Below are 22,194 nucleotides of genomic sequence, written 5' to 3'. Positions count from 1 at the left end.
CACCATCTACCATGGGCTGGGCCCTCCCACATCAACAATCAAGAAAATGGACCCTCTGACATACCTACAGGCTGACGCTTTGGAAGTATCTTCCCAATTAAGGTTCCCTCTTCCCAAAAGACCCTACCTTGTGTCCGGTTGGCAAAACAAAAGAACAACAAACAAACAAAAACCAGCACTCCAAACCAACCCTGTAACATTTTTAGGTTTTATATTTTTATGTAAATATACTTACTTAATTTTTCTTTTTCTTGAGCCGGGCAGTGATGGCGCACACCTTTAATCCCAGCACTCAGGAGGAAGAGGAGGAGGGATCTCTGTGAGTTCGAGGTCAGTCTGGTCTACAGAGCTAGTTTCAGGACAGCTAGGGCTGTTACACAGAGTGTTCCTAGATGTCAATTCACTGGACATGTGACAGGAAACTCAACTGTTAACAATAACTGAGGGCTGTTTCTGTCTTGTTCTAGCTAAATTCCATTTTATTAACAATGCCTTAATCTTGAAGTTCCAGGGCTTTTTACCAGTAAGCAAAATTTTTCTTCTTCTTCTTTTTTTAAATGTGCTCTTCCCACCCCCCCCCACAACGTGCTACAAACAGGCGGTGCAGATACTGCAGATCTCTCAAAGAAAAAGCAATACTTACACAAGGGAGCTCATTCACAGGCGGTTAAAAAAACAGGAACTACCACACTGGCTTTAATTTTTATAGTTTACCAAAATTTTCCTGAACTCAGTAATGACTACTAACACTTTATGATATTGCTTACTGTTTCTTAAAAATTAAAAAAGAAAAAAAAACCAACCTAAGCAGAAAGCATACAGGAAACTGGATGTGAGTCTATACAATGATTTACTTTAGGCATGACAGACTTTATTTTGGCACTTGAACAAATTTGCTTTACAGCAGTGACAAAATATTTGCCAGAAAATTCTTTTCCTGGCACAGATATTCCAAGCAAGTTATTCTACAAATAGAATTGCACTGTTTTTGCACAGTTAGAGGTATACCCACTACATTCTTAACCTCTGTAATTGAGGGGCATTGTGCAGCTTTGGAAGGGCCCATCATTTCCTTTTAATCGTCCTAAACAAGGTGAACTGCGTCTGTAATTGGACAGGAATTTGGGAATTAAGGCCATTAAGGATTCAGATACAACACGGTTCCAAGTGTTACTTTAGTTTTGTTTGAATGAGTTCTGTGGCAAGTCCAGGGAAGGTTCTCAAACAAAGTAGTCAAACTTTATTAAAAAGTAAACTTTATGCTGCAAAAGTTGTGGTTGTTGCTGTCTTCTTTCTACTTCCATGGCTCACAGCTTAAAAATAAAATTAATGATAAAGTAAAAAACAGAACAGAAAAAAAATGCTTTGTACAAGGAGTACCCAACCTGGGTACTCTCATCCCTCGGTCTTCTCCTGTGGCACTACTTTTCCTACAAACATCCGTTCTCAGTAGCAAGACAATTTATCACCCAGAACCTCCCTATCCTTCCCTCCAGCCCCACTGAGTGGCTGTAGTATCCCACACAGGAATTCTTCTACTAGTCTCTGGGGGTGGGGGACTTTGGCAGATAAATAAATCTATAGGATTGAGCCCGAGGCACCTATCTCCAGAAAGGGCCTTTCACTTCTTTGGAATTTATACTTTTAAGAGTAAATTGCAAAAGAAGGCATCTTTCTCAGTACTGTCAGTAGCTACACCATAAAGGCTGCAAATCTTGAAATCCCTGGCAGCCTTCCTAACCTTGTACCCAGACACACGCAGGACGATATATACATTTCCTCTGGCCAATTCAGAGGTGACTCTGGGAATAAACAGCCTTGCTGTTGGGCTCTTTGGTCTTGACTTAAAGACACCATGGAATACTCAAAAATCAAACCCACATCATTGCTGAGAGCAGACGGTCAGTCATAGCAAAGGGGAGATGTACATTTGACAAAAATGTACAAAATTTATAACAGTGACATTTTCAATATTAGGCCACATGATTTATTCAGTAGTTTGTTTGTTCCCAAATTACAATTTATGTCTATTCATAAGACTACAAAAGTTACCATTAGAATTGTCTGTGCTTATAAAATACCAACTGTATTTTAAACTGTTATATATACTCATTAACACCAGTCTGCAACAAGTTACATAGAATCATAGGCACTTCAAAGGCTTAAAAAGATGTTTACAACTTAAATGCATTTTCTAAGAACAAAAGCTGATCTTTTCTTTTAAGTCTTCCTCATACCTTCAAATTGCAGGAAATTAACAAGCACAGTGGCCAAGGAATCTGCAGCAACTTCTCAAAATACTGTTAGCATCTTTGGGTTTGCTGAGGCTTGTCAGTTACTCATGTCAAATCCTCCCAAAAGAAGATCTGATTAGATCACTAGGGCTAAACAACTTCGTAGTAATAATCCAATTTTACACATTAATTTGCTGTTGCAAATCTGCCTGAAGCTACAGGTAATGAAAAGTAAAGCAAGTGTAAAATGGATAGTCTTGACATTTAAAAAAGTACATAAAGTAGGTTTACATATTTGGAAAAAAAATCACATATACACTAAATTACCATTATCGTAATCATTCAAAGACAAATTGCACCGTGACAGCTACAAAAGGCATAAGGTCTTGTTTTTAAGGAAGGGGACAAGAAGGGAGGGCAGAGAAGAGGGACAAGAGATAAATTAACAAAGACCAACTTGGTAAGGTCAATTGGAGACATGCTGATGAGGGGAGCAGCAGTCATCTTTGAACCAGAGGACAAACACAATCATTCTGTATTTGCGCATAGATGTTCAAACCAATTCCATGAATGTCAAGGGTTTTCGTAACATAATATTTTGCCACTGCTATTCACAGAACACTGCAGATGTTAATTTTTTTTTTTTTTTACTTTTTATGTCCTTCTAAAGAAATACATGAAAAGTTTTAAATACAATGGGATTTTTTTAAAATCATTAAAGGGCCAGTATGGCTCTGTAATGAACAAAACAAATAACAAAGATCTTCATCTTATTCTATGCCAAAGCTTTATTTTGAAAAGTTCAGTGATCTCCCGAGTAAGAGACACTAAGTGGGAGCTTTTATGCGTAGAACTCCTTAGTAGGTGCCTTCTGGTAAGCCGCGCTGGATGGTTTGCGCTCTCCGAGGTCATAGCTCCCTTCGTCTTTCTTTCTCATGCGGTACACCAACAGCAAAATCAGGAAAATGGCGAAGAGAAAGCCAATCACCCCGCCAGCGATGACAGCTGAAACGAGCCAAAAGGGAGAGCTCCTTTACATGAGGTTCAAGGTTTGCAGGAATCAGTTTGGTCAGTTCCAATCTACTGACATTCATACAAAATGTTTAATTTGAGAACCCATGTTTTTAAGGAGTTTCAGTAGCGTCATCCCTCTCAAAGTATGGTAATATCAGCCCACAAGCCTCCAGCAGCAACCTCAACTGATCCTACCCTTTCAAACACTGGCTTGGCATTCAGTGCCTGCATTTCACAGGGTACACCTCTAATCAGAATGAAAGTGCAGACCACGATACAAAAGAGTTTAAGGACTGAAAAGTAGATACAAAAAGCATGCAAATGTCTTTCTGTTCCTGAGTTCGAGGCATTGTTAAACCTTAAACGTCTTCACCTTTAAAACAAATACCAACACAAGCTTCTTCAGTGTATTCAACTTATCGGAAATCTCTGGGACCAGGAGTGTTTTGGTGTATGGTCTTTCTCATATCTTTGAATATTTGCATATGTGGGATAAGAATATCAGGGATCAGGTCCAGGTTTCAACACGAAATTCACTTACGATTTCGAAGATACCCTATACACGTAACACAAAGGAAAATCTGCACAATTTTAAAAGTAGTTGCATTCATAAGGCAAAGTTTGTGTAGGGTGCCTGTGTTTTGGGTGTGTAAGGAAGTGAGACCTTCCACTTGTGGAGCCACGTCGGGATTTTTAAAAGCTTTGGATGTTTGCAATATTCCAGCCCCCCGTGAGCCGTGATGCTCCACCTGTACCCTCAACAGATGAGTTTCGGCGGGAGGCAAAATTCTTATCACGTGGGTAGCATTTCCTTTTTTCTTTTTTTAATTTTATTTTTAAATTTAAATTAGAAACAAGGTTGCTTCACATGTCAATCCCGGGTCCCTCTCACGCCTTCCCCCAACCCCCGTCCCCCAACCCCCACTCCTATCCGGAGGGAGGGTGAGGCCCTCCATGGGTGGGTATCCATAGTCTGTCATTTCACGTGGGTGGCGTTTCTTTCTAACCCTTCCCTCCTCTGAAGTTGATTTTGAACTCCAGGGACACATTTCCTCGGATTGGCATCTCCTACCCCGGCCCCCGCCCAACAGTCCTGGGCCTATTAGGTCTCACTGCTTCAAGCTCCTGGGATTCTAACATCCTCACCATGGCAGACTGTAACTTGGAACTGCCTAATCACTTCAGCCTCTCATCAACGGCCGTCTGAGGGATGGGCTAGAGGAGCTACCAGGTGTTGGGGAAGTCTTATGTCAATAAAGCACTGTTGAGCCAATAGGAATCTAGATAGGTGGGATTAGGAGTCCAGGAGGACTCTGGGAAGGAGAAACACAGAGAATCAAGATGGAACGCCATGGGGTAGGAAGCCCAGAACTATTCTCCGGTAAGAGAAATACTTATATTAACAATTATGGGGTAATTACTTAAGTCAGAGCTAGCCAGTAAGAAACAAGCAAGGCCAACAGCTTCATAATTAATATAGCCTCCTGTGTGTTTATTTGGGACTGATGCGGCTCTAGAACCAGGCTGGCGGGAAGGCTCCTCTCAAAGAAAAAGCTTCTCTTTACAACCAGAAAGCGGGCAAAGCAACCCTAACCTCTCCCCTGTCGGTATGAAATAAAGAGCCTGCAGATGACTTCCAGGTGGCTGGTAACAATGCTTTACTATGGCCACCGAACGCCACTTTCCCCAGTGAGGGGATCTTTAAGCTCTTTCCCACCTGACTCTGCCGGCAACTCACCTGCTAGGACTTCTGTCCGTTTGAACAGATTGTCTGAATGTTTCTCTGTGTACACGTCTGTGCTTTTTACAGCAGGACCCAGCTTCTCTTCCGCCTCAGAGATGCCAACTTCCTCCTTGTCAATTTCTTCAGGCGACTGACACGGAGAAGAAAGGAAACATTAGTAATCACCCTTCAAAGACGGGCTAGGAAGAAGAAATGATGGTAAGTATATCCCCAATTTCCTTAATTTATTAAAAACAGGTGTAGTCAATTATAGTAATAATAATTTGTATAATGTTTAAATGCCCATGGGTGAGGCCCACGTTTGGACCTATGTAGCTTGTGTTTTTTTGTATCATGGCAACAAAGGTGGGTAGTTAATGAGTTCATAGCATACGAATGATATGCATGGTTATTTTCGTTGACAATTCTCAGAATCTTTACTTTCTGGGCTGGGAAGATAGCCCTGTCCATAAAGTGTGTGCTTGCTTTGCAAGCACGGAAACCTGAGTTTGACTCTCAGAAGCCACACGAAAATACTGGGTGGGGGCCATGGTAGAATCCTAAGGCTCTAGCCAGCTTGCTCAGTGACTTCTAGACCAGTGAGGCAGGCAACCCATCTCTCTCTCTCTCTATCTCTGTCTGTCTGTCTATCTGTCTGTCTGTCTGTCTGTCTGTCTCTCTCTCTCTCATTCACACACACACACACTCACACAAACACACGTCTTTTGAGCAGAGATTTTTGTTCATTTGGTCTGCTATTGGGAATGTGATGCTGGTTTTTACTGTTATTTACAATCCCTCAGATGGTGTTGTGTCTGGAGAACCCCTGATTTAGAGACATTAGGTCCCAGTGAACTGGCTGATCTCTACCAGGTTAAGTTCTTTCTCTTTGGCTAGCACTACTGATGGGAAAACACTGTTAACCCTCTTAAGCTATAAAGTCGGTAGACAATGAGCCTCCTCCCTAGCCAAACCTATTCTAATTCTTCCTAAGAATGTTCATCCATGTTTACCAGAATAATGTGCCATGTGTCATTCAATTGCTCTTTGAAGGCTGGAATTCATCCTAAGGCAAAATAACTAAGAAAAGAGTTTGTTTTCTTGGACTGCCTCAAAGTCCAAGGGGGGGTGGGGGGACAGGGGGTGGTTTCACTTGAACTCTAGTAATCAATGGGGTTCAGTGGGTCCCCCATCTCAGTGATCAGAATACACGAGGCTTCAGCCAAGTGCAGTCATAATATGTGATAGTGTCATTTTCTTTCCCAAACTACAAGAAACTCTGTACTTCGTAAAATCTTAAGCTGCGGTGATTTCCATAAATTATCATTTTATCACCGCATAAACACCAAGCCAGGTTTCTCTGTTTTCAGTCTGAGTCTAGAAGCAAACATGGAAGTTCCTCCCTAGTCCTGCTGCGTCCAAGTGAAACAGATGAGAGAAGCCTGTTGGCAGTGTTTTGCTGGTTCTCTCCAGTTTCTTCTTATGGAATCCCCATCACCAACTGGCTGCCTGGCAGGGTGGGCAGCAGATCAGAGAGTGGCTTATCTGAGTCCTCATCAAGGAGGCGCATGCTTCACTGCTCATTAGCATTGCTTTGGTTGCTAGGCTGTTAGAAGTTAGGGAAGGGCAGAGGAGAATCAGGCAGGTGTGTGTCCAGGAAAAGATGTCAGTGGATGCTGCAGGAATGAGAACCAACACTGAAGCTTAGACACCCCCCCCCAAGTTTACGCAATCCTTAGCATCTTTAATCCATTACTACAAAGCCACATGGCTTTACCTGTTGTTAAGTCTCTAAAGTCATTTATGAGCTGACTTGTTTAGTTCTCTTTGACTCTCAACTTCTCAATATGAAGGAGACAAAAAAAAAAAAATCATTCAAGGGATGCTCTAGACCGCTGTTCACGGTGAAACGAGAGTGGTCGGTCAGTGCACAAGCCTCAAGGTGCTCCAGATGGAGCAATCGCTTTTTAAATCGAGATGCTCAATTGAACGGGAGTTAAGTGCAGGCTCCACAGTGAAGAAACCACCACCCAGGATAGAGCTACCCCAAAATGCCTCTCATATATATGTCTGTGCAAACTGGAATTATGAAAAGGGAGCACAGATAATTAAATGAAGCCAATTGAATGTTTATTGAATCCGTGTCTGGATGTCTAGAGGCTGTGAAAATGTGGTGTGGAAAAGACCAGGCTCCAGAAAAACAAGGAAGGTCTCTTTTTACTCTTCAGTCACACAGATGCACAACAAACTAGACAGAATATCTATACCCCTGACAGCAATGCCACTGTGAGACCTATTCATTCCAAAGCAGAACCCTTACTAATGGCATCCGACAGGCAAGGTTGAATTCAGCCATACCATGTAACTATAAACAGAAAATTACATTGTTATTATTGTCACTCAGGATCAATATCTTCATTATCATCACCTGGGATGGTGCTTGTCACACACTGAATAAACCTCCCATGAATGGATGAATTCTTGTCATTACAGTAAACATAACTAAAAATAGAAATATTTGCATTAAAATGTCCAGGGATCTCTAATTTCTAAACTCATCACCAAATGTCCATTTGTTAACAAAAGCCAAATCAGTTACTTATTAGGATTAAATTTTACAAACTTAAATCAATTTCCAATCGATACTTGTCAGTAGTCCAGAAATCTGTACCAAACTGGGGTTTGCTTAGGATAAAACTCTTTAGGATTGAAAGTTAAAACTTCCCCCAGGAGAGCTTCTTACTCCAAGATATTGAGTCTCAATGGTTACAGAGTTGAACACATTGCAAGAGAAGAGGCCAAGTAAAACTGTGGGAGAGACCAAGGCTGTCTTCCTACAGGCATACAAACTAACTGCCACACACGGGCTGATGTAACTCACCCTACCATCAAAGCACCTTCTGCTTTTCATTTCTGCCCTCTTCCTTTCTTTCATTCATTCAACTGAGAAACCAGTGAAACAGCTTTCAGAAAATGCTACGTACATCTGCCGTAGTCCTCACAGCAGATCTCCCTGCCTTCCTGTTTCCTAACTGTGGAATAAGATTGCTGGCAACAGTACCAATGCCCCCGTGAGCCCAGAGAGAGCGTGTTAATCCACACAGAGCTGAGCTCTGGCTACTGCGTGTCTGCAGGGAGCCACCCATTTGAGTCATGGCTTCAAAATCCCACGGGTGGGGAGAACCAAGAAGAGGAGGAGAAGGGTACGGCCACAGTTAAGAAAAGCCTGACTGTTTCTGCTGGCAGAGGGGTGCTTCACAATGCCTGCCTGCAACATGAAAAAAAAAAAAAAAAAAAAAAAAGGACCCAGAGACTGATATAGGGTTCAAACTCCAAGTTGAAGTTCAAAAAAGCAAAGCAGCCAGCCACTGGCTCTCACCTCTGTCTCAGGCTGAATGGGCTGAGGCACGCACGAGCTAAGCTCTCACCAAGCCTCAAACTGCTGCCTCTCCTCAGGGTGGCTGGAGAATGAATGGCTGTACTGAGACCTTGCTTCTGCCTTATATACTTCCCTAATGTTGGAATTAAAGGTGTGAGCTATAATTCTCTTTTAGACTGATTCACTCTTGTGTAGATCCGGGTGGCCTCAGTCAACCTCTTAATTCTGAGTCCTAGGATGAAAGGTGTGCACCACCACTGGTCCTAGCTTCTGGCTGCTGGGATTAAAGGTGTGTATCACCACTGCCTGGTCTCTACAGCTCGAGGCTGACTTTGCTTTTCTGAATCCTCAGTCAAGCATTCGGGAAGTCATAAATAATATATCACTACAAATGCCTGTCACTGCCTCCCAGGGAACAGCCTTCCAAAGCCTGGACACCGAAAGAGCTTGGCAGTATCTTACTTCTAAACGAACAGATGGATGAACTGAAAAAACGGGATGCGTGTGTTGCTAAGTTTTCATAAGCAGCATGCCATCCCAGAAGTGTGTGAAGTCTACCCACTGAATTATTACTCATGCTCACTTGGTGAACTGGTTTGAATGATTCTGTGCCACCAAGTTCAACAAATGTTTATATATTGCTTACCAGGCCTCAGGTGCCTGCTACATATATATTTACATCTTGCCTTCCCAATGATCCAAGAAATTTACTAGATCCAGAATTCAGTGCGTTTCTTCTTATTATGCAGTTTCCATATTAAATAGCTTACCTAGTAGTGGATGGTTAGCTAAACACAATGTAATGTTAACAAGGTCAAATACATAAACCCAGTGTTTTCATCAGCTAGTAGTTTTGTTCTGTTCTAAGTCTAGCCATCTCATTCTTATTAAGTAAGCCCTCACAACAAATAAATACAGGTACAGGTGTAGCAGGTCCATGTATATCTGAGAGTGGAACAAGTTTGTGCAGCAATGATGGTGGACCTAGACGCTCACTGAGACCTTAAGATAGGACCTGGAGTCTCAGTCCCTTAACCTGTTCCAGCAGATCTGAAGTTCACCATGTTTTTTGACACGGGGAAGAAAAAAAAAAAACCTGACTCAAGCTAAATAGAGTTTGCTTCATAACTGGGGGAAAGGAGTTCCACAAGAAAGAGTGTCATGTTAAAAACAGTATATCCATAAGGAAGTTAGGCCTCAGCGGTAAGAATAGTAAGCAGGTCAACCGTAAGATGTTGCTAAAGAGCAGAGAGCCGTTTACAGCAATAGAATGGAAGGCCCGTCTGTCCCCACATAATTTCAGGGGGGGGGCTCTCAAAAGGACTGTTCTGCGCAGTCAAAAGGAAGCAGTATCCGCAAGTACATGCTAACGCAACGCCAAGCAAGGGCACCTTGGTCTGAGCAGGTGTAACTCTCTGCGTCTTCAGCGTCATGGTTTCCACTTTGGGAACAGCACTAGTGAACGAGATCTTTGGAGTCGGTCGGGATGTTGTCAGCTCTGGACTCTCTATGTCTTCATCAGCTCCTAGGAAAGAAGCGAAGATGAACTGAGCATGTGGCTCATGACACATACACGTATGTACATTACCAGGCAACGCCACTGAGCGTTGATTCAGAATCACGCTCTCCAGATGCCAGTCCTTAAACTTTTAGCACAAGCCCTGACCTGTGATCTTCAAGGAGCTTGCAGGGGCTCTGGGTAGTATGGCAGGTTTTTGGTTTTTGTTGTTGGTTTTTTTTTTTCAGTGCTATCACCTTGAAACCTTCTGCAATGACCCCGTTTCTCTTGCACATTCAATCTCTCCTGCTACAAGTGATATTTTTGTCAGTGTTGAAACAGGCCACTGCAAAAGCCAGAGCCAATCAAAGCATGAAAAGTGTAAACCCTCCTGCAGCTGACTGCTTATGTCATGGCAAGCCTCTGCCCTCTCTCGTGTTTTATAGCCATCTTTCCCAAAGATGGTGTGGTCCTTCATCAGCTCCTGTCCTCCCCATCTCCTCTATTCTGCCTGCTCCTCCCACTTGGATTGGCTCTGTCATCCACTATTGATACTTTTTGTTAAGATCAGCAGTGTCTTCCGTGTTGGCATCTCCAATGGCTTTCTTTTAAGTGGCACTCAATCAGCTCTTCTTGTGTTGAATAAGTGTCCCCAAAAGCCCATGGGCTAGACTGGCCATCAACTCACAGTGCTATTAGAAGATAGTGAAACCTTTAAAACAGCGGTTCTCAACCTAGCTAATGCTGTGACCTCACGTTGTGGTGATCCCCAACCATAAAATTGTTTCATTGCCACTTCACAACTATAATTTTGCTACTGCTTGGAATCAAAATGTAAACATCTGATATGTGACCACCTGATTGGGGGGAAAGTCCTTCTGTGTATATGTTGTACAACTGGTTGATCAATAAATCACTGTTGGCCAATAGGGAAGCAAGATAGGTGGGACTAGGATTCGAGGAGAATTCTGGGAAATGTGGTGGAGAGTTGCCATGTGATTCCCAGGAGGAGAGGATGCAAGTCTGGAGTCCTCGGTAAGATAAGACCTTATAGAAATATATATTAGTAATTATGGGTAAATAATTAAGTCAGAGCTAGCCATTAAGAAACCATAGCAAATGGCCAACAGCTTCATAATTAATATAGTGTCTTGTGTGTTATTTGGGGGCTGAGACAGTGGCAGGACCCAGGCAGCTGGCAGGAAGAGTACATGTTACAGATCACCAGTGGGTTGGGACCTGCAGGGTGAGAACAACTGCTTTGACAACTCCAGGAATATCAGTCATTGGGGATCTGTCCCTTGAAGAGGATGCTATGACCATGAGCTCTTCTTACCTGTCTCTCTTTTACTAACTACTATAAGGCACTCCAAGCATAATGCTCTACCTGGCAATTGGTCCAAATACAATAGGTCAATCAACCATGGACTAAACCTCCAAAACTGTAAGACAAAATAATCTTTCCTCTTCTTTAAATTGCTCATCTCAGATATTTTGTTATGGTTACAGAAATCTGAATAACATATTCCTAGCAACGTTGGATACTGTCAACTGCCATCTCCTTGAAATATTGAAATATACTATTTCTTTGAGAGCTTACAACCTCCTAATTTTTCCCCTAGTTATTCTCTTCCACCAAAATGGCAGATAACATCCCAGACTGATGGCTGAGAAACAAGCATAGGACTGTTCCAGACCACCTGAATGAGGATGTCAGTTTGGAGGTCTGGTTAATCTATGGGGCCTCTGCTAGTGGATCAGTATTTATCCCTAGTACATGAATGGACTTTGGGAGCCCACTCCACATAGAGGGATACTCTCTCAGCCTAGGCATACAGAGGAGGGTCTAGGATCTGCTCCAAAAGATATGACAGACCTTGAAGATTCCCCATGGAAGGCCTCACCCTCATTGGGGAGCAAAAGGGAGATGGAATGGGTGTGGGTGGGGGACAGGGGAGGAGAAGAGGGAGGGGGAACTGGGATTGACATGTAAAAGAAGCTTGTTTCTAATTTAAATTTAGAAAAGGGAAAAATGACAAATAACAAGTATTCTTTATGGCTTAGTTTTAACCTTCCCCTTTGAAAAAGATTTCTCTCTCTCTCTCTCTCTCTCTCTCTCTCTCTCTCTCTCTCTCTCTCTCTCTCTCTCTCTCTGTGTGTAATTATTGCTTAACAATTTCCTCTATATTGGAAATTCCAGAAGGACAAGACAACACATTTGTTTTGTTCCTTGAATGTCCAACATTGGATGTCCAATAGGGTCTAGGACACTACGAGCCTTGAGCTGAGAGCTGGTATGTGTTCATTAAGTGGCTACTGAAACTTAAATCTGAAATGTCCCCCATAGACTCATTCTTTATGCACTGTCCTCCAGCTGAGGGCACTGCTTGGAGGCTGTGAAATATTTGGGACACAATCTAACTGAAAAACACAGGTCGTTAGGGATGAACCTTCGAAAATGCTGGTCTAGATCTCCAGGTGGAACCAAATGCCTCATGCTCTCACCACCACAGACCAAGCCACATTGCATGCCTTCCCCTCTGTGATCCTCTGAAACCATAGGTCAATCAAACCATCCTTCCTCTAATTTATTTCTGTCAGGTCTGGTCACACTGATGAGAAGAATTTCTAATATGGTGACTAACCACTAGCTTTCTACACTTTAGAATTTCTTACATGCGAATGTAGCCCTGCTTTTAAGTTAATCATCTGTCAAATTTGTACAAAAAAAAACATTTAAAAACAGACTCAAGCTAACAAAAACTAATGTACTTCCGCAGATGAGACTGAATGAATACCCCTGAACCCCTCAAACTAAAACATGTGAGCTCATACAGAAATATCGCAAGGCCAGGGCTGACTTTTTAACATTACCAGCTGTCTCCTTTAGCTTCAGAACATGTATACCCATTGTTGTAGTGCAGAAATAACAGAATCCATCGGGACAATATAGGATTTGACATTTTAAAAAAAGTCTCCAGTCAAGCCATTTCTGGGTATGAAATTTACTGTTTTTATAATATATATTTTTATAAATAGGAGTACACTGCGAAATCATGATTATAGATATAATATAGTCAGTAGCATTCTGTTTATTATCAAGGATTGATATAGCTAAGTATATTGCTGCACTTGTTTATGACTGGCATGTTTGTATATATTGGTGTCTCCATGAACATGAGTAATGGACTGCACTATATATAATATTATTATTAATATGTTGTCATCAGTTAATAGGAATTTTTCAGCTCCTGATGTAACACTGGGAGATTATCTTTGTATATTCAGTCCATCACTAGCCAAAATGTCATTATGGGGTGTGTGAAAATGTATCATTCACAGGTGTGATGTATGCTTAGAGGCAAAATGTACATGTAAAATATTACGAGCCATTAATAATGACAGCTCCAAAAATACGTGGCTCTTTCATACTGGACTACCTAATTATCCATTGAAGTTTGACATTTGTTACTTGAATTGTTACTACAATGAGTCATTTTATTTTCAATGAATCATTATCTTAATAAGAACAAAATCTCAGTGAGGAATGATAAGTTTCAATTAAGGGCTTTCAAGACCCTTCCCCATGTTCCAAAAGGATTCTAAATGTGAATCACCCAGCTAGGAGTGAGGAGAAACTGAGGGAGAGAGATATGCCAAGGAGAAGATGCCCTCAAGTGAGCATTTTAGAAGTTGGAGAAAGATGCGGATCCATCCCAGACTCTGCTTATATTATGATAAATGAAAAGATTCACTGTCTTGTCTACCAGAAGCCAGGGTATTTCCCTCAATAACATCTCCCAGGCTCTACACCAAAGCCCATCTACACTTCTCTTCACCCCCTCTAAAGTTTTCTATTGTCTTTCCATCACGGAGCTGTTTCTAAGCTCCCAATACATCTCTCCCATGCATGCGTGTGCGTGCATGCGCGCGCGTGTGTGTGTGTGTGTGTGTGTGTGTGTGTGTGTAATAACAATGCTTTCTAATTATGCTACACCCCATATCCCACGTTCACAGGGAAACATTGTCTGCAACACAATACTGTTAAGAGGAAGGTACTTTAAGGATGTGATTGAGCAATGAGGGTTTTGTCTGCCCTTGTGAATGAATTAGCACCTTATAGAATAGGCCAGTGGGAAGTTGTTTGCCTAGTCTATCAAAAACACAGCAAGAAGGTATCGCCTTTGAAGCAGAAAGCAAACACTCAAACCTACCACATCTGTGGGTGCCTTCATCTTTGACTTCCCAGCCTACACAACTGTGGCCAACACATTTAACATATTTGTGCTTTTTTTTTTAAGTTACCCACTGTGAAGCATTTTGTTATAGCACCCCAGTGGGCCAAGATGATTTAAGACATGTTTTACAAATAAACTATTTTCATGGATGAAATTTGGAAACAGATAAAGGGATAAAGGGAAGGGCCTCCCTAACATAGAAGACACTGTTATTTGCTTTTTTCACTGAAGTGTTCCTAGAATGAATGACGTCTGTTCTTACATTAAGTGGGTAATTAACAACGCCTGTTGGATGAAAAACTACCTTCATTTTCTAACAGGATTTTTTTTTCATTTCTAACAATGGCATTCCACTCTCATGAACATTTCTGTTTTATGGTATCCTATTACTGTTTCACCACTAAAGGCTCTTCATGCCTCTTGGGAGGAATTAGTTTTTCTGTTCGTCGTCGCCTTCTGTGAGCTCCTGTCCTCTCTTGATTTTCAGGCTTTCAGGTCTTATCCAGCTCGAACGCTCCAAGTTTTGCGTCCGGAATTCATGGTGTCTTTAGCAATAGAGATTTACCTTAAACTTCCCGGGGACGACCAACAGCAACAGCCTATACTGTTTTGGAAGTCTCTTGGACTCCGCTGACCAGTGCCACGCTTTACTTTCGATAACCAAATCTGTGGTTCTAATCTGGGGTCAGAGTATGCGCCTCTTTGTTTATGACGGAGGGAAGGGTCTACCTACTTCTTAAAGGGATTTTCAAGGATTCACCCTGAGGCTAGCACAACTTTCACCCTCCATTTGTGACATCATTGCTGGGCATGTGTAGCCTTTTGCTGTGCTATGGTTTGTGTCTTGGTGCTTCCCGGGGTTGGCCAGTTAGGTGTCCTCATGCCTGCCAACACTGGTACCGTATGCCCACATGCCTCATACCTTTGTGGCTTTGGTCAGAGTCACTGTCATCTCACTTGTCTGGTCAGTTCTTGTCTGATTCTTTTAATATCGCTTTATCTCGAACGCAGCAGAGTTTTTTGGTTTGTGTGTTTTGCTCGATTTGTCATCTTTAACCAGAAATCCATTATTTATTTATGCTGGAGAGTACCTTCCGATGTTGTCACCAGTCACATGGCACTGTCATTATTATTTTTTATTTCTAGATTCCTCTCAGAGGACAGGAAACATCTTTTTTTTTCCTCTGTGTGTTTCAAGAGTGTAACCCTTGGAGCGGTGCATAACAGAGTCTCTCAATTTGTTGCTTCCCATTCAGAACCCATATTTATGTAATGCGGGTTCCCGTACCCTTGCTGGAATGTACTCTCCAGGCCTTCAGACACTCTGTTCCAAGCCATTTGCTGAAAAGCGTGAGAGGAAAGAGCCCAGGTGGCACATTGGACAGAACACTGAGGATTTCTGTGTTACAGCTGGGACTGGGCATCTAGGAGGCAGAGCCTCTTAATGGCGGAACAGGATTTCACAGCACAAGAAGTAAAACAATAAGGGACGGAAAGACGAGCCCTTCTCTCAAGCTCCACTTCCTGGTCCCTGTCCCAGCCTCACTGCGATGGATAAGAGCAAGCTCCTTGGATTTTCTCATGTGAAAGTGGAAATAATAACAGAAGCAGGGATAGGGCTGTTATAAGAACAGAGTATCGGCTAGCACAAAGTGCTTCACAGATTTTAGTTATGCACAATACAACCTTTAAGCACTGTCCCCAGTCCAGCGTAGTTTCTAAAGATCAATGCCTTTTCTGTTTTTTTTTATACTTAAAAAAAAAAAAAAACAATCTGCCCAAAGCTAGATCTGTGGCTGAAGAGACTCGCCCACATTCAAGTCTTATCTCCATCCAGCCCGTTGGATGAGTGGGTTCAAGGCTTAACTGGATGAGGAAGGGAGGCATGTGAACACCGTGACCATTTCCCCTTATACTTAAAGTAAACACAATCTTGGGAGGAGTTGGCAAAATGAATTGCACGCAGCCTCCACAGAACCACAACAGCCCTGGGATCCTAGGGTCTGTGACGAAATGGGGACCACAAGGGCCTACACTTATTATTTACGAGGACATGTTGAGATGACAGTTACAAGGCACTTTTGAGGTGCTAAACAAAAAAAAAAGTGCCATGAGTGAAAGCTATTAATAGTCCTGTGGGCTACAGAGAGCAACTCCTTCGCACCCGTTCTGCGTGTGTGAGAGAGAGATGATCACGCTCCCTTGAATAACAAGGGCTATTTTTACAGCAGGATGGGGTGGAAACGCGATGTTCCCAGGTCAGCTACTGCCTCTTGTCTTTCAGATTGGCCATTTTCAAAAATCAAATATCCTTATAAGTCTAGATCTTGATTTTTGTTGGTTCTAGGGCCTTCTGAAACCTAGGCCAACCCCACTGTCACACATTTATATTCAGCATAATAACCGTTACCAGAGCTAAATCTAATCTGTAATAGACACTCCAAGAAAGATTTTGCTAAGACTTTCTTACATGCTACCAGCCAGATACTGCTGGCTTATCCACTAACTACCTGCTTAGGTCTTCCTTTTTCTCGACTTCTTGGGAGCCATTCCTGGCACAGGCAAAGCATTTCCAGGTAAGATATAGTGGGGGAAGTGCCCAAGCTCATTTACTCCTCCTTGTACCCGAATCCTCTGCAATGTGATGATAGCTCCCTCCACTAAGAGATGCAACTTAGGGCTGGGAACATTGCTCAGTGGTATGCATGCATGGGACCCTGGGCGTTATAGTTTGAATATGGGATGTGCCCCCACAGATTCTTGCATTGGACAGTTGGTCCCTACCTAGTGGTGCTATTTTGCAAGGCGGTACAAACTTTAGAAGGCAGGGGATGTTGGTAACAGGGCTTGCCTTGGGAGGTTATACATAGTCAGCATTGCCTTCCACATCATCTGCTTCCTGTCAACTATGAAGCGAAGGGCCTCCTCCATTAAATATACCAATTGCCATGTTCCACATAGGCACATGGGGTCAAACAAATCCTCTGAAACCACGAGCCACAATAGATCCTTCCTCCCTTGTGGCACTTCTATTAGGGACCTGGTCACAGGAATAATAAAGCTAATATACTGGTCACAAGAATAATAGAGCCAATAAATATACTGGTTTTGATTCCTGGCACTGCCACACACACACACACACACACACACACACACACACACACACACACACACACGATGCTGTGCCAAGCTCTAAGTCTAGGATTAGATTTCTACTTCACTCTGTGAACAAATGGCTGGCCACATGGAGAATGAAAGGTCATGTGGACTAAGGCCAAGTCTGCTCAGTTTTCCCAGACACATGACAGGGCTAAGCCAAAAATCTGCCAAGCTTCGGCTGCAAACACGTGAGCGGCCAGCCTTAAATGGCAAACCTGCAGAACAATGAATTAAGTAAATGCCTATTGCTGCGAGCTATTGAGTGTTGGAATGGTTTGTTAGGCAGCATTGCAGAGGCAACAGATAACTAATACACTAATGGAGTCAAATATACAAAGCTACCTTTATATTACACGGCTGCTACACTGTTCCTCCTACTGATGAGTGATATAAGTAAAAGCCTATAAGTTTCAGTTTCGAGTATAATCTTAACATAGAACAGGCATTTTATGAAACTGATATTGGCAGGATTTCTTAAAGGGTAGTTTCTATCACCATACTCTGAAAATCTTAACAATCAAATTTAAGGCTAACATCTCAACTTCCTTAATCCCTAAAAAACACTTTATGTAGCAAATACCTGGAACTATTTACTTATGAATATATAAAAATACAGATATTTGGGGATTGGGTGGGGGCTGGGGATCTGGTGGAGGGGCAAGGGAGGAGGGGAAGGAGAGGGAGCTGGGATTGACACCTGAAGCAAATTAGTTTCTAATTTAAATTAAAAATTATATAAAAAACAAACACTTAAATATATAATGTACATAAAATATTATGTATAATTAAATATTTATTCCTATTTTGTAACCGAGGAAACTGAGACTTAAATTCCCAAGATCTCATAGCTTACGTTGCAAAAAACTAGAATTTGCACCCCAAAATTATGCTTGTGACTTTGACACACTCCGCGCATGCCCAGGCACAGAGAACGGTATCCAGCAGGCAGGTTTACCTGAGCCAGAGGCAGAAGAATAGTCATCATCATCAATAGGGTATACTCCTGACGCTTCTTCAATGGAGCTGTTGTCAAGGTACATGTCCTTATCAGATGTCAGCTCTGCTCTCTGAGAAAAGAAAGACAAAGCAACTCAGGATGGTCGGATCGGAAAAAGGCTGCCGCTTTGTCTACTGTTCGAGCTCTGCACATCCTTCACCAGGGACTGGAACCCCTCATGCTGTGCTCTGGATCCTCCTGTCTAGCCACCCCTCATGCACGACACTTCAGCAACTTGCACGACATCAAGGGCTGACCACACACACACTCCTGCCCCCCAAGGAAATTCATGCGACCTAATCTTGTAAAAGTCGTCCACCTTCTGGCATAGACTTTGTTCATTCCACTCCACTCCACTTGTCCGAGTATCTCTTGTCCCAAGCTAATAAACCATCTGAGACATTCCTTCTGTCACAAATGAGATTCCTGGACGGAGAACGCTAAGCTACAGAACACTCACAGGCTTTCTTGGAAACATAAAGCCAGGTATTAGGACACTGGGCTAAATCATCGCTTAGAGACCCATTAAGACACACCAGACACTCACAGGCTTGGCCAAGCTTGGCTTTCTCAGTACAGATGCGTGCTCCCAAGATGACAGGGAAGTCCAGGGATTTCTGTACAGAACAGACCCACACTGATGCCCGGCAAGGCAACCTGTGTGGAGCCGGGCCTGTGGGGCTTATCTGCCAAGGGCAAGAGCCCACAGCAAGCCCACTTTTCAGGCTTCCTGGCTTAGCAAAGTTTAATGACAAATACAGATAAACCCACAAGAGCACTTTTTCCTGTATTACAGGCACTTGATGACAGGAAAGCATAGGCTTAATGTGGAGAGGGACCAGTCACCAAATACCCCAGTTCCACAGCTTCTCAGCTCTTCAGTAAGAGGTTACTATTAAAATTCATCTAATCCTGCCAAAGGAGTCACTTGCATGAACTGCAGATAAAGCAGACATGGAATTTTTAAAAGTGGTTTTTAGTTAATTGGTTATTTTACCACCAGTATCTCAGACTAGTAGCCTCTAAACAAAGTTTAACTTTGGAACTGGTGGCATGCATTATTATCCTACTTTTAATGATCAAATTGGATGTTTGTCTCTCAGAGGAATTATAAAAAATGTTTCCCTTGCTATGTTGGTTTCAATTAGATTTTTGCTAAAAATAAAGCTTGGTTTTAGCAGTCAATGCTAGTGAACCTTCCTGGGAAGACTAGCAGGCATGGGCTCCAAACAAGCAGTACTTTATCCTCTCAAGTTTCAGGGGCTGGCTGGAGAGGCAGGAGGATTTTAAATGTGAGCCCACATTCTCCACGGGCCTTGATGCCAAGGAATAAAAAGGATGGGAATCACTTTGTCTAAGCTATCACACTGACAGATTCAGAGGACACGCCCTTAGGGATTTGGGTTCCAGCAGGCTGGTTTGCAGGCATGAGTAATACCTCTCCCACTCTAGCCAGGAATGTTCTGGAGCCTTCCTGCCACACAGTTAGTGCTTCCCTCTGTAATCTGAGGCAATTCTACAAAACACCAGTTTTCAAGCCTCTGTCCATCCCACACTTTCATTCTTAAAGCCTGCAAACTGAATGGAGACTCCTGCATGCTGTAGCTCCATGCAACTGACGCCATTACATTCTCAGTTCGCTTGAGTGAGAAGGCTGTGCACATAGCCCTACACATTCCTGGGACCCACATCCATGGGTTCAAACTACTAGAGATTGAAAAAAAATATATATGTATACATATACTAGTGAGTCTGAGGCAGGAGGATCACAAGTTTGAGGACAGCCTACGCTATCTAATAAGACCCCGTCTCAAGATAAATAAGTATACAAAAATAGAAAAAAATCAGTACTGAGCATATGCAGACTTTTTTTCCTTGTCATAGCAAACAAAAGCTATTTGCATAGCACTTACATTGTATTCGCTATTGTAAGTAACCTAGAGATGATTTAAAGTACACAGGGAAAAACTGAATATGTGCAACTCATGTGCAAAAACCTGTCGTTTTATATAAAAGACTTGAGCATTTGTGGGAGTTGGTATACAAGGGGCATCCTGGACTCAGCCTGCTATATCAGGATCTTCTAGAAAGCCTCCCCACTCCACAGCACTAAATCCCAGTGTCTGGCACATAGTAGGTGCCCAGAAAACACTACTTGTGTTGAACTAGTTTGTGCTCCCACCCCAAAGCTACTGGATTAAACCTTGTCTTATTAACTAACCTAAGGACCCGTTTACCGCTGTCAAATCCTGCCTGCTTTTCAAAACACTCTCGGACTTCTCTAGCTGTTTTTCTTGTATGTCCCCCTAGTTACGAACTTGCTTTTGACTTTGTGGTGCATGCGCCAGTTAAGACAGAGGTTTGCTGTTATTGTTAATCGGCTCATATGTATTCTCCTTGCCTCTGGTTGACAAACCACGTGTCGATACAGGTCTTCAATAACCTGTGTGACCTTGTTCTTTGTCCAGCTCAAAGTGCATGAGTACTCAATAAATATTTGTCAGCTGAGATTACCAAACCACACTGGCTTAAGCAAACTTGGACTCAGGTTTCAGAAACACACACCCCAAGACCTCTAGGATCCTTATAGTTAAATGCTCTTGAATTCAAGCCTCTGAGGTACCCTGCCGCATACTTCCCACACCATGCATTACGTCTACTTAAGTGACCCAGAGTCGTAAAAGTTAAGAAAAACATTTTAGAAACCAGTTTCTCTTTTCTTGACATTGGGTGCATTTCATTTTCTTCTTGGATCTCTCACTCAAAGAAATCTGGCATGGCAGTGCTAATACTGAAATACTTTATTTTTATGTAGCAACCAAGTTTCTTGTTGTTAGACGATCCGGTTGTCTGGACCAGAACTGTCACAATGCCTGGCAGGTGGGATTCTCCTGGAGAATTCCAGAAACATCACATTTTAAGCACACTGTGTGTTATGATGAGTCATTGGCTTAAGAGGTGGCTGTGGGGTCTGGATTACTATAGGATTTGAGACAGGGACAGAGACACCTAGAGAGGCCTGATTGAAGTCACTTTGGTCCTCCAGTTCCAGGGTGGCTCAGGGCTGCCCAGATGTCTAATGTGTTCAGAGGCGGCCAAAATTATTTGTTTTTCCATCACTCATTGGGGTGCAGGTAATACTGACATCAAATTAAAGTCATTCTCTCCTGCTCAGATTTCAAGGATGCTGAGAACACAAGGAGGGGCGGTGATCAGCCACATCTTTCTATAGAGTACACTTTAAGACCAAGCAGGGTCCATTTCACCTGCAGCAAATAATGCTCCATGAATTCTCTGTTGCCCCATTCCCCCCCCGAGACACTGTTTCAAACAAGACCAATGCCGTTTCTGAAGACTTTCTTTTGTTTTTTGTTTTTGTTTGTTTGTTTTTTGGTTTTTTTTGTTTTGTTTTGTTTTCCGAGACAGGGTTTCTCTGTATTGTTCTAGAGACTGTCCTAGAACTTGCTGTGTAGACCAGGCTGGCCTTGAACTCACAGAGATCCGCCTGCCTCTGCCTTCCGAGTGCTGGGATTAAAGGCGTGCGCCACCAACGCAGGATTCGTTTCTGAAGACTTTCACACCCTGTGTTGGTAAAGGATTTTGAGGTTGATGCGCTTGAAAACGCTAATAAGTCACGCACCAGCCTCCCCTTAAGACTTGGTGATGTGCATCTATCTCTCTAAGGCCACGAAGGGGGACGGGGGACGGGGGTGGGGGGGGCGACGATGACGACTCCCAGCTACCGATTTTCCCTCTCTCGCTGTCAGCATACGCTCTGCACACGCTCGGTGGTGCAGTGGTACAGAGGGACTGGATGACGTAATCGAGGGGAAAGGCGCAGAGGCCGGCGTGTGGAGCGGATACAGAGGCTGTTTAGTTTGGCTCGCGCCATGGCTACGATGAGGCAGAGCTGACTCTGTTGGCCAACAGGGTTCAGAGAACAACAGAGCTG

General features: G+C 42.9%; 1 protein-coding gene and 1 long non-coding RNA gene across 3 annotated transcripts in view; one reads left to right on the top strand and one right to left on the bottom strand.

Annotated features, from left to right (window-relative positions):
• Positions 1–849: 849 nt before the first annotated feature.
• Positions 850–22,194, bottom strand: part of Sdc2 (syndecan 2) — a 98,502-nt gene continuing 77,157 nt past the window's right edge. Inside the window, exons 1-5 of one of the 2 annotated variants that reach the window (XM_040730301.1) lie at positions 20,949–20,984; positions 18,201–18,312; positions 9,742–9,875; positions 4,987–5,122; positions 850–3,239 (exon numbers count right to left, since the gene is read on the bottom strand). In XM_040730301.1, the coding sequence (XP_040586235.1) occupies positions 3,076–3,239; positions 4,987–5,122; positions 9,742–9,875; positions 18,201–18,312; positions 20,949–20,978 (576 nt within the window). In that variant the 5' untranslated portion in view covers positions 20,979–20,984 and the 3' untranslated portion in view covers positions 850–3,075. Of the gene's footprint in view, positions 3,240–4,986; positions 5,123–9,741; positions 9,876–18,200; positions 18,313–20,948; positions 20,985–22,194 lie in introns of those variants that run through there. The other variant, XM_005072659.4, reaches the window with a different exon arrangement.
• On the top strand, positions 5,055–15,786 carry LOC110341370. Its single transcript, XR_002383293.2, has 2 exons — positions 5,055–5,190; positions 15,343–15,786. It is a non-coding gene; the product is annotated as an uncharacterized LOC110341370 (long non-coding RNA).

Source organism: Mesocricetus auratus, unplaced genomic scaffold, assembly GCF_017639785.1.
Source record: "Mesocricetus auratus isolate SY011 unplaced genomic scaffold, BCM_Maur_2.0 Super-Scaffold_100023, whole genome shotgun sequence".
NCBI lineage: Eukaryota > Metazoa > Chordata > Mammalia > Rodentia > Cricetidae > Mesocricetus > Mesocricetus auratus.
Note: the sequence above shows the minus strand (reverse complement) of the source record. Positions and strands in the feature narration are given on the sequence as shown.